This window comes from Gordionus sp. m RMFG-2023, chromosome 1 (genome assembly GCF_954871325.1).
Source record: "Gordionus sp. m RMFG-2023 chromosome 1, tfGorSpeb1-WG-v2, whole genome shotgun sequence".
Taxonomy (NCBI): domain Eukaryota; kingdom Metazoa; phylum Nematomorpha; class Gordioida; order Chordodea; family Parachordodidae; genus Gordionus; species Gordionus sp. m RMFG-2023.
Window position 1 is genome coordinate 89,296,674 of NC_088775.1, and position 12,473 is coordinate 89,309,146.

The window sequence follows — 12,473 nt, forward strand, 5'->3', positions numbered from 1 at the left end:
TTAGTTTGCTATACCAGCTCATAAAGATAATGTTGAAAGTGTTTTTGTTAATTAATTGCCATTGAACAAATAAGAGTAATACATATATAATCTCTGAAAGCAATTATGTTCACACAAAATAATTTGGAACTATTTTTATGCCAAGATTTTTATAAATAATTAATGAAGACTAAATATATTAAGAAATATACTGGTGAAAAATATGTAATACAAAAATATGAATATTCATATTTAATGTAATTGATATATGCAAAAAATCAATTAAATTTTTTTTGCCTTACTTAAAATAATACATAAAAATTTTTCCATTAAGCAATGGTAACACTAATTATAATCCTACCCCTCCATGGTAGAAGTCTCTTTGAGATAAAACTTTTTTCAACCCTAGAGTTTGAAATTATCATATATGGCAATAGTTTTACTGTTAAAAATATACATTGAATTAAGATATTTGTTTTGCTGCTTTGATTATGATCATCTCTTTATAAGATAAATTTAAAACAATTTATAATTATACATAAATATTGACAAAAAATTTTCTATTGTAATCAATTTATACTATCACAGGTGTCTACAGTTTATAACTAATTCTATTAAAGATTACCATAATTATTTGATTCAAACATATTATTTAAAGTATTTTATTTTTGTATTTAAAAATATTCAAAAGTTTATGCAAAATGAATATCAGATAAAAATAATGTGATCCACAATATATTGTTAATGTTAATTTTAGAGATAAATCCAGGAATATTTAATTCTAAATAAAATTTTTACAATATTCGAAGGTTTTAATTTTCAAAAATATGGGAACAAATTATTTTAAAGTTTCTCACTATTTTTTCATTAAAGCTTTAAAAATTTATAAGAAAGAAAATCATTTTTTAAAAGATGAATGAAATACAACTGATAATTTCTTGTAAAGAATATAATTTTAAATATTCGACAATCTTTTAATGGTAGCGTGGCCGAGTGGTCTAAGGCGCTGGTTTTAGGCACCAGTCTCCCCGGAGGCGAGGGTTCGAATCCCTCCGCTGCCAATTTTTTGTTGCTAAATTATTGGAAAAGTTGATTTATTTTATGGAAGTCTTTATCATATTCAATTTTATTTAAGTTAAGAGGAATAGAGGATTAATAAACAATTTTTATTTCTTCATAAATATTAGTAATTTAAACGTATAAAAAAAAATTCAATTGATTTAAAACTTAAAAATCTTTAATGTATATTAGTTAAATAGTAATGCAAAATATTTGTTAATATGAAATAAAATAAAAGTTAAAATGAATAAAATAACTATTTACCTAGCTTATACTCTGAATTCAAATTTTTTTTTGAAAATTATCCTTATGAATAAGTGACAAAAGGAGAGTATTACAAAATAAACAAAACTAATATTTAACTTAATGTAATAAAAAGATCATCATATAGAAGAGAAAACATATACTAATATAATATATGTATATATATACCATTATTAAAGAATCAGACGAAAGAAGTCTACAAACTATGGAGATGAGAATGCTGAGGATGATTGCTGGGGTATCAAGAAAGGATAAGGTGCGAAGCATAAGAATATAGGAAGTTTAAAGGTAGTTCCTATTAAGACTAAGATAATGGTGAACAGGCTTATGTGGTATTGGCACACAATGAAAAGGCCTATGAACTATATAGGAAATAATGTTGAGAGTTTGGAAGTGAAGAACAAACGTAAAAGAGGAAGGTCAAATAGAGCCAATAGGAAAAGGTATAAATTAGATAAAAGAGATAGCATGAATAACATAAAGAGGAGAGAGATATTGAAGGAGCTTACAACCAGAAAAGAAAGCTAAAAAGAAAAAAAATATATATATTTCTTTACAACTCCTAATGGTTCCCAAACAATCTTTTATTTTCATAAATATGTAACTATTTAATTTTTTCATAAAACAAAACATGATTCTTAAACAATAATCTTTCTTCTCCAAAAAATATTGAAAAACGTCCATATCTGTCATTTACATATTAATAGATACAACAACTAGAAATCTGATGGGGCAGGGCCAGGGGCTTCTACCAATGACCTTTACACTTTCTAAGCCATGTAAGTTGATTACCTCCCCTGAAAAGTAACATAAACTTCCCTCCGAAAAAAGGCATTTATTATTTTTTGACACTTTTTTGGAAGTACATGAGGTAATAGGAATGGTTAATAAATATTTTTATAAAATTGATAAATTAGGGAAAGCAAAGTAAACGATAAGGTAAAATAAACGAATAATTTTTCAGTTTGAATCAAACATAATCATCATCATCAGAAGAAGAAGCTAAATATAAATAATGTATTATTATAAATATTTTAATAAAATATATTTACAGAAGTTGACAAATCTTTAGATTCTCTAACCTCCAGGTCATAATTATATTCCTCGTATTAGCCATAAAATAAATATTTCGAAACTTGGATATTTTTCTTTCAAACTTGACTTGAATTTCAATGATAAGATTCACAGATATCCGCAATATCATCCTTAACGAATGTATTTTCCACCATTGCCTTTGGTGTAAAAAATGATATTTGATCTCGACTACTAAACTGATTGAAACACTTACCTCAACTAACTAAGCAATAAAGGATGGCATAAGTGTAAGGTCGTCTAAAAGATAGGCCAACTAAAAGTGACGTCATAACTTTTATTTAGCTTATAATTTTCTTTCTTATTAAGGCAGTTAATAAAATCAATAACGGAATATAAATGTATTAATGAAGCATTAAATATTGGCGAAAACCCGGATGTTTAGTTATTTTGTAGTTTTTATTTTGGCGCGTCGCCATTTGTTGTTGGGTTACCGCCCTTTTTTGAGTACTTGAAATGTAAGGGGTACAGATTAGAGATGGCAGACATGATCGCAATTAACGCCGGCGCATTGCGCGACGACATTGTCTCTGAGGTGGAGGGTAGTGAATTGGCGTTAATGATCAGCCTGTAATAAGGAGACAGAAATTTCACCTGGGGGTGGCTTCAAACCTAGCAGAGACTTCTACCATCGGAAGCAGAGTGTATAGAGCATTAAATTATTTTCCTTGAATATGAGCCCTTTGTGCTCAAGAAATAGAAATTCGTCTCATCATCATTGAAATTGGAGAGAGGTAAAAGTGAGGTAGGGTGGGGTAAATTGTTATTGGCTTGGGGATGTAGTAGTTTCTACAGCCTAGAAAGTTAGACACCTGTATCGCGATCCGGGTTCGATCCCCTCATGAATACATCCATTTAAAGAATATATGACAGTTACCGTTTTCTAATAATTATTTATATTTTATAATAAATTTCAATTATAGTCAAAGTCAAATGTCTCGTTCAGGGTATGACGGAATGGAAAAATGGAGGAAACAGATTTTCTAAAAAAAAGATCCAGAAGATGGAATTTTTTTTTTTCACAATTATGCGACAAATTTGAATGGCAAAAAAATTACTGATCTATTCATTTTGAAACATAATGACCACATGGACATTTTCCGAGTGATTCCACTTGAAATTTTTCAGGGGGCTACTAGAGAGCCATTAAAAGATTCCGTTCAGGGGGCTATTCAAATTTTTGAAGGTACTCAAGTCCCTGCTTGCATCCCCCTAGTGATGCTATTGGTTGTTAGATTATATGTATTTAGTCTTAGTTTATGAAAAATGATGAGATATTTAAATAAGGACCGCCAAAACTGTTAAAAATTATTCCCCCTATTTTAATAAATAAAAAAGGGTAAATATATAATAAGAGATCTGCATCGGGCCTAAATATCGTTAGGTCCGACGCGAATAACCCCGGCCCAAAATTTATATTGACCGAGAACCAAAATTATTTTCAAAAATTAGGATCTCCTAAAACCAAAGTATTTTCGGACAGCTGGGGGAGGTGGGCGTGTCGGGCCGGGCCATGCAGATCACTATATACAATGACCACATTTATATTTTAAATGAAAATAAAATAAATTATAATAAAAATATATAAAAACTAAAAATGCAATAATTATTTGTCATGCATAACAATTTTTTTTTCCTTCAAAGTATAAAAATTGAAATTTGAGAAGAAAATATTTATATCAAAAAAACAACAATCCAAAATAGATAAATAATAGTGTTGTTAAATGGCTCGTTTTGAACCGCTTTTGAAAAACGGCTAACTCTATATTTAAGCCAGAAAAAAATTGCTTAAGCCTCCAGATTTTGCTAGTCTAGACTTTTTTTTTTTTTACCATATGTGAGCAAATTCTTCAGGCTAGCGTGATATTTTTCTGGATAAAATACGTATAATGCATAAATATGAATTTTCGTAGGGTTTATTTTGGTATTTGTACTTTTCATTTTGCGTAGTGTAAGATTGGCATTTAATTCTCTATAAAGGTTTAATTCTATTTTGGAGATAATTATATTATCACTTTTGATCTAATCACTCTTATCCATGTGCTATTTTGTTTAAGGCTTTGAAATGTATATTTCTTCTACTGCAAGAAGACTAAAAAAAAATAAATTTGTTATTAATTCTAATAAGTCAGAAGTGTCCTGGATATAATGACCGAAAATACCTTGGAATAATTCTAGTCACCAAACAACCCTCGGGCAAAAAAAATACCCTACGAAATACACAAGTTTTGATAAATAAAAATTTAAATGCTCAGAAAAAAGGAGGAAAGTTATTTAAAATAATATATTATATTAATTAATTAAAAATTGTGTTTTTCTAACAGCTGGTGGATCAGTGGGTTGAGAGGTAACAATTACAGTGAAGGGTCGGTGATTCGATACCAGCTCGGAACCATTTTTTTAAGGCCACTCCTCTTTCTGAAGCTAAGCTATCACGAGCAGTTAGCGAATACTGCTAGCTAGCCAGCCCGGATAAGGGGGTAGGATGAGTCGTAACTATGGGGGGAGCGCAGTGGTTCGAGACCCCTGAAAAAATTGAAACTCCCAATCAAAATTGAATTTTGGGTTGTAAAGGTTAGTGGTGGCCATGGGCAGGGTAGAGATAAATTTAAAAATTTAGTAGATTTCTGCCGTATATGAACAGATAGAAAACTAGACATTTATATTCGCTATTTGTTATTGTCCCCCCAAATATGGCTGATAAAAGAGCTGAAGCGTATTTTGCTAATAACGAAATTAAGCTAACATCCTACGTTCGTGCTAGTTCCATGAGAAATTGAGATCTAGGAAATAAATGGAGTCAATTTTTCACGCGATAAAGAGTTGTTGGTGCAATAATTGCAACAAATAGTTCCACACCCTTAAATGCTTCAAATTTTTTGCAAATAATATTTTAAATGTATCATTTAATCTATAATCAGATTTAGATTTTATTTCATTTATCATATATATTTCATACAAATATATTGATATTTAAAAGCCAATATTACATCCCATGATTATTACAACCTATTTAAATTATCTTTATTTTCACATATGAAAATTTATTGACAAAACGTTTCATAAATGTCAATTACAAATCGACAGATACAACAGTTTTAATATCTAATAGATGTTTATTATTTTGATAAACTATTGCATTTGATTGTTCGAGGCGTTTTCACATCGTATCAAAACTCACTTAAAATTCCTTCCTTCCTTCCTTCCTTCCTTCCTTCCTTCCTTCCTTCCTTCCTTCCTTCCTTCCTTCCTTCCTTCCTTCCTTCCTTCCTTCCTTCCTTCCTTCCTTCCTTCCTTCCTTCCTTCCTTCCTTCCTTCCTTCCTTCCTTCCTTCCTTCCTTCCTTCCTTCCTTCCTTCCTTCCTTCCTTCCTTCCTTCCTTCTATATTTTTTTAAAAAAGTAGTCTTACCGAGCTATTCACAGTTAGCGGTAATTAGCGGCAAAGTATATAAAAATTAATGTATATTTTGTGTGCCGCGATATTGCGTTAAATGTTAACGTAGCGTTTTAGTTAGAAGAAAATAAATAATATTCTTGGAGAATAAGTGAATATTAATCTGGGTAGTTTTAAGACTTTGATTTGATCAGTTAATTAATGGATAAAATTTTTTCAATTTTTTCATTGTCGCGGTTATAACTTGCGCATTTTTTTTAGTTTTTAGTTTTGATTTTTAAAATATAATTTTTTAATTTTTCAAAAAAATTATTAAAAATTTCCTTTTAAACAGTTTTTTTCTGTTTAATAAAAAACAGTTTTTATTTAAGAAAAAAACAATTTTTGTTTAAAAAAAAAACAGTTTTTAGTTTTTGTTTAAAAAAAAACAGATTTTATATCAAATATTTCAAAAAAACATTTATATTAAAAATTTCAAAAAAACAGTTTATTTAAAAAATACAGTTTTTGTTTAAAAAAAAAAGAGTTTATATATCAAAAAATGATTTTTTGTTTTGTATTTTATATTCTTACAAATTCTTTACCTTCCCTTCTCCCCCTCCTCTATTTAATCGCGCAATTAAAAATATAAGATTCATTCTTCACCTTAAATATTATTCTAAATAAGTTTATTAAAAAAAATTTTCCCATAGTTTTTAATTTTTTTAAATTTTTTCCCCCATTATTATTATTATTTTCTTTTGTTTCCTTCCTTTCGTGAGCCTATAATTTCTTTGTTTTTTTTCCCCCTTTTAGATTGTTCTTTGCCCGTTTTTTATTTCGGTAATTATTGTTTTTTTTTTTCAGTTTATATCCATAAACATTTTTTTTTTCCTCCGTTCACATACCAGTTCAAAGTCGAGCCAAAAGCATCTGAAATATTTTTGATTTTTCGTTAAATTTGTAACTTATTTTTTACTTGTACGCGCCAGTTTGATTCGTTTTTTAAACATCGGTGTCGAGAAATGTTAGGTAGTGTTTTGCCTAAGCCTCAAGATTTCGATACATGTCTAGACCTTTGTTCCTTTTATGGGCAAAATCTTCAGGCTTGGCTAATATTTTTCTGCATGAAGCATCGAGTTAGCCATTTTTAAAAATCGGCTCATAATGTGCCATTTAACAACACTAATGTTAGGTCGATTTATTAAGGAATGACCCCTTAATAATAATCTAGTGTATATTGGAATAAAACAAGTGTTGTCCATATTATTTTTAATTTCTTAGATCTCTAGATCATCTTTATTAGATAAAAATTGTTATATTATTCAATTTTTTTATTCGATTATATTAATATATTTATGATAAGCTGAACAAAATTTCGAATATCCCGACTTTAATCGGGGATATTATTTTAAATTTGTTTATTTGAATCCAATTTTTATGCTTACCTTTTTTTTTGAGTTTCCTCCCATCCCCTTTAATAAATAATACGTAAATACACAAGAATGAATTGCCTATTTTTATTTAGTCAGTTTATATAAGTTTTATATGATTAATTTTTTGGAAAAAAAAATCATAAAAATATAATCAAAAAATGATCATCTCTCCTCAAATCAAGAAGAAAATGTAGATTTTTATATTAATCGCGATGATATTATCTATTTACTCTTTCAATTATTTATTTTGCTTCATATTCTAATTATGAAATATCGTCTCAAATTCTTCGGGCAGATAATCACTCGGAGGGAAATACGTCTAAAATTGTAAATCAAAATTCAAGAAATGCGTTCACCGGTTATGATATTTCGCCACCTTATTGTAGAATATTGAAATTGAATTCGTCTAAAAAAGATATAACTTATTCGGAAAGTTATACTCTCCCAGCTTTTAAGACGGAATGCGTACCGGGCAAGAACGTTCCTTTGACTCATATCGAATCGGATACGAATCCCGAAAATCTCGAAAATGGACACGTTCTCACATTTAATATAAGGGTAAATTTAACCGCTTTACGGCTTCATTTTGGGGGTGCGGATAATTTCCAAGGTTGCGAATACCAAAAAATATTAAGGGATTATAAGTCAAACAGTCCGGACAACGTCATCACGTTTACTAAGCCGATTTCGTTTAAGTACCAGGTGGGAGTTCGAATATATGCTGATTCTTCCCAGACTCGCCATGACGTAAATCGGAATTTCGACTTTTTCGTACGGGTTAAGTGTTTCGATAAGAAAAAATCCGTTATTTATCGAAATGTGCACACAGCTGCTTGCGAATCGGTGTCTCATTACGTCAACTGCCACTCATCCAAGGGGAGAGCTAAAGAATCGATGCCTAAGTTCAATATATTGCTCGTAGGAATAGATTCGACGTCGAACAAAAATTTTGAGAGAAGTTTAGTCGAAACTTACCAATACCTGACTTCCAAAAGGAAAAAAGTTTTTCGCTTTGAAAAGTACGCGAAAATTGCGGATAATACGTACCCAAATTTGAACGCGCTGCTAACGGGAAGATTTGTATGGGAAAATAATCCTAATGGCGATAAAAATTATTTTGACAATACCAGTTTAATATGGCGCGAATACGAAAAAAGCGGGTATTCTAGCATTTTCTTAGAAGACGAACCCGATTTTTCAACTTACAATTATTTGAAAAAGGGATTTTATAAACCCCCTTCTAATTTTTATTCGCGACCATTTTCGTTAGAATGGCAAAAGGTGATGAGCCAGTTATCGTCATCTTCGTCGACGCATTGTTCCGTGTACGGGAAAAATGAGGTTGAAATGTTGCTAGATTATTCTAAATCATTGATTCAGGAAATGGAGAAATCCAATCACCCTATTTCAATTTTAACTTTATCACTCAATATACGCATGGCCATTTGCAAGGGCTAGACGAATTGGATGTCATTTTGCACAATTATTTTAAGGAAATGATAGAAAGTCATCGCTTAAAGAATACTTTTATATTCTTATTCTCCGATCACGGTTTAAGATTTGGCACATTTAGGCAGACTTTAAATGGTTTTTTATTTTTGCGTTTTGTAATATAATTATATGATTTAAAATGAGTTTATTTATAATAATTATTTGTCCAATTATCATTAATAGGTATGTTGGAAGATCGCATGCCCTTCTTACTAGCAATTCCACCGGATGACTTTTTCACCAATTACAATCAGGACGAAACCATATTCAGAACTAATAACGTTTAATAACGGCTTTCGATTTCCATAAAACTTTACTTAATTTACTCGAAATAACAAACAGCGGAAAAAGTTCTTTAACCTCATCAGATGATAACGGCAATGTAAGCGCTGTCAGGGGAATAAGTTTGCTACAGTTGGTGCCCAAAACGCGCACTTGTGAATCGGCTTTTATACCTGCTCATTACTGTCCGTGCAACTGGATAAAACCATATCCTCCAAAATTATTAAAGAAAACTTCCTTGGATAACCATAGTTCACTTGCCTCAGATCTATCTAAGCTGATTAAACATGGTGTCAATTTAACAATTAAAAAAATCAAGAATATCTTATCTAGCTATCGCCATGTTTGCCTAGTCAATGAATTGAAATTGCATACTATAATGAACGCTATTCCGGTAACACGTGATTATTCGACTCCCCGAGATTTCGAAATGTTATCTAACCTAAATATAAACAAGGGTATAGCTAGAAAGGGTGACATGAATGGAATTGAACTGTCAAAATTCGAAGTATCAAAGCTGTTAAAAGGATTTGTACTGGTATTCAAAATTTCCCCAAATGATGCGGTATTTGAAGCCACATTAAACTTTGCCAGACTAAATGTCTCCAAAATTTTCGATGATATAACAGATATATCTCGATTGGATTGGTATGGATCGAATTCCTATTGCGTTGATGATCCTTTAATTCAAACATTTTGTCATTGTATTTGATGAATATGATAAATTAAGCTTATTATATTAACTTAATATCTTCAAAGAGAAAAAGAGAATTCCGTCAAAGTATTATTTTTTCAACTTTAAATCATTTCTTTGAGTGCCTTTTTTTAAAATTTATAAATCTGATTTTACCGGAAATGAATTCCATCTTGTTTGGACCACCTGCCCTATGAATTTCAGATAATTTTATGATGAAAATTTGTGAAACTTAATCTAATTTATATTAGTTTTTCCATAGAATTTTGCATAAAAATTATAAATGACTCAAAAGTTAGCGGTGAAAATTTTCTACAATTCATAAGGATAAGTATTCTAAACATGCCGGAGGTAAAATCGGATTTTTAAATTTTAAAGAAAAACCGGCTCAATGAATGACTCTTGATTGGAAAAATAACACTATAACATCTATATGTCATAATTGGTGTTTTTTTTAAACATGTACATTCATAATATTTTATTTTTTTTTTATCACGCGCAATAATCTGGTTTGTTAACATGGGCGCATTGGTTTGGTTTGGGATTATAAGACTCATAATGAGTCCTGTTTATTTGTATTTGTAAGAATTATTTTTTTATTTATCAAATTATAAGCTATAAAAAGACCGTTTTTCGGCAGAATATGTTACTTTTTATTTTTTCTTATTTTGAATTTAATAAAGTTTAATAAAATTATTCTTTGACAGTCTCGGATTTATTCTCAACGGCATAACTGCAATTAGTGTTGTTAAAGGGCTCGTTTTGAGACGATTTTTAAAAACGGCTAACTCGATATTTTATCTAGAAAAAAAATATTACCCAAGCCTGAAGATTTTGTTCATAGAAGGAACAAAGATCTAGACATATATTATCAAAATCTCCGAGCTTAGGAAATATTTTTCCGGCTAAGGCCGCATTCATGGTGGGATCCGATCAGACACGATTTAACAGCTGATCGATTTTCAAATCGGTTTATGAGAATCAATTTTTCTTTATAAAAACCAATATTTATTAGGTTATTATCATGTATAGAATTATGGATAAAATAAAAATTATTTAAAAAGAAATTGATCTCATAAACAGATTTTTAAAAATCAATCAGCTGTTAAATAGTGTCTGTTCGGATCCCACTGTGAATGCGGCCTAAAATATTGAGTCATCCGTTTTAAAAGATTAGCTCAATACGAGCCGTTTAACAACACTAACTGCAATAATATACACAGATAAAAGTTTGTTTATATTTTATTAATTTCCATATTTAAATAAATCGACCAAAAAAAAAAACTCAATTCTTAAACACGACCCCCCTTTCAAATTTTTCCTAAATTTGTGTGATGAATAGTAACTAAATAAAATTAAAATTCTCAAGGTTTACTTCCCGACCACCTTTTATGAAAGCAAACATTCTATTTAATTTTAAATATCTCAAAAGATAATTATATATATATATATATAAGATCTTTAAATATGAAGGTAAAATAAGTAAAAAGGACATAAATGCTAGACTGGGTGAACGAGCATTAATCAAAGAGTCATCATCCATTAAACATATGTCTTATACATATAACTAGAAAAAGTTTTTTTTTTAATCAAAATTATGTTAATAAAAAACCAATAGAAGATTAATTTTATGTTAAATAATTAAAGAATTATTTACTACTTTTTAAAGAAGCGCCATAGTTATGCCCGAAGGTAGGTTTTGGTTTAAACAACTCGAATTATTAAGCCAAAAATAAATAATATAAATGTTGTATTCTCCAGCTCAGTTTTTGTTGTTACCAATGAAAAATGGAAAATTTGCCCTCTGGCTATTTCGGAATTTAAGGAAAGATTCTTTGTAAATTCATTTGCCGTTTTGATATCCTTATTATAGATTATATAACTTTCGAAGAATGGTTGTCTGCTAAATGCTACGAATCTCGAAACGCCAACAAAATCTGCTAGCGATTTTGTAGAAATATTTAATTGAAAAAAAATTTAGTTTTGGCCTTGGCGCGAACAATCATATTTCTTAACTCATTAAATTCTTATTCGAATAATAGGGAATTTTCTCAATAATATCGAACTTTGCAGAGAACTTCGCGTTTTGTAGCTCTCCATCTAGCTCTGGGTTTCCATTTATTATATAATAATAATAATTGGCTAAATAAAGTTATAAATATGTTTAGAATTATTTTCTTTGAAAATCAACATGTGTTTTAAATTATACCAAATTTTCCACCTACCTATTTATTTGTGCAAAAAAACGGCTAAAATTTATTTTCAATTTATTTGCATATTTTTTTAAAAAATTTGTCACACATTTTTAATATGAATGATGTCGATTTTTGCCGTTTAGTGTCCATTTACAAATAATTTGAAAAAAATGGTATTTTTCTATTTATGGTTTTTTCCATTTACGGTTTTTGGTATTAAGCTGATTTAATTAAATTTATGTCATAGACTATTATAAGAGCTATATAATAAGATTTAAATCATGGCTTTAATTAAAATATTTTTTTGAGATGTTCAAATTTCAATGGTGTATTATAACAAAAAAAAAATTTGGTTTTTAAAGGTAGTCATATCCATATCTCGTAAGTTGAGATGGAAATTAAAAATTTTATAATAACTAATGTATAAGAAGTCATCATTTTATTAATAATTGTTGTGTATTACAAGTTATTTACATTAATGTTAAACGGCTCGTTTTGAGTCGATTTTTAAAAACGGCTCACTCAATATTTCATCCAGAAAAATACTAAGCAAGCCTGAAGATTTTGCTCATAGAGGGTACAAAGGTGTAAACAGGATACTAACGAAA

The 12,473-nt window shown here is 29.4% G+C and overlaps 2 protein-coding genes and 1 non-coding gene across 3 annotated transcripts; all 3 read left to right on the forward strand.

The window, feature by feature from the left end:
- The first annotated feature begins 958 nt into the window (after positions 1–958).
- Trnal-uag (transfer RNA leucine (anticodon UAG)) lies at positions 959–1,040 on the forward strand. Its single transcript has one exon. It is a non-coding gene; the product is annotated as a tRNA-Leu (tRNA).
- Positions 1,041–2,872: 1,832 nt separating this feature from the next.
- Positions 2,873–8,661, forward strand: LOC135930911 (uncharacterized). The gene is made up of 2 exons (XM_065467711.1): positions 2,873–2,964; positions 7,548–8,661. The coding sequence occupies exons 1-2, from the start codon at positions 2,873–2,875 to the stop codon at positions 8,659–8,661; spliced, it is 1,206 nt and encodes a 401-aa protein (XP_065323783.1).
- Positions 8,662–8,922: 261 nt separating this feature from the next.
- LOC135930912 (uncharacterized) lies at positions 8,923–9,688 on the forward strand. Its single transcript, XM_065467712.1, has 2 exons — positions 8,923–8,975; positions 9,037–9,688. The coding sequence occupies exons 1-2, from the start codon at positions 8,923–8,925 to the stop codon at positions 9,686–9,688; spliced, it is 705 nt and encodes a 234-aa protein (XP_065323784.1).
- The last annotated feature ends 2,785 nt before the right edge of the window (positions 9,689–12,473 follow it).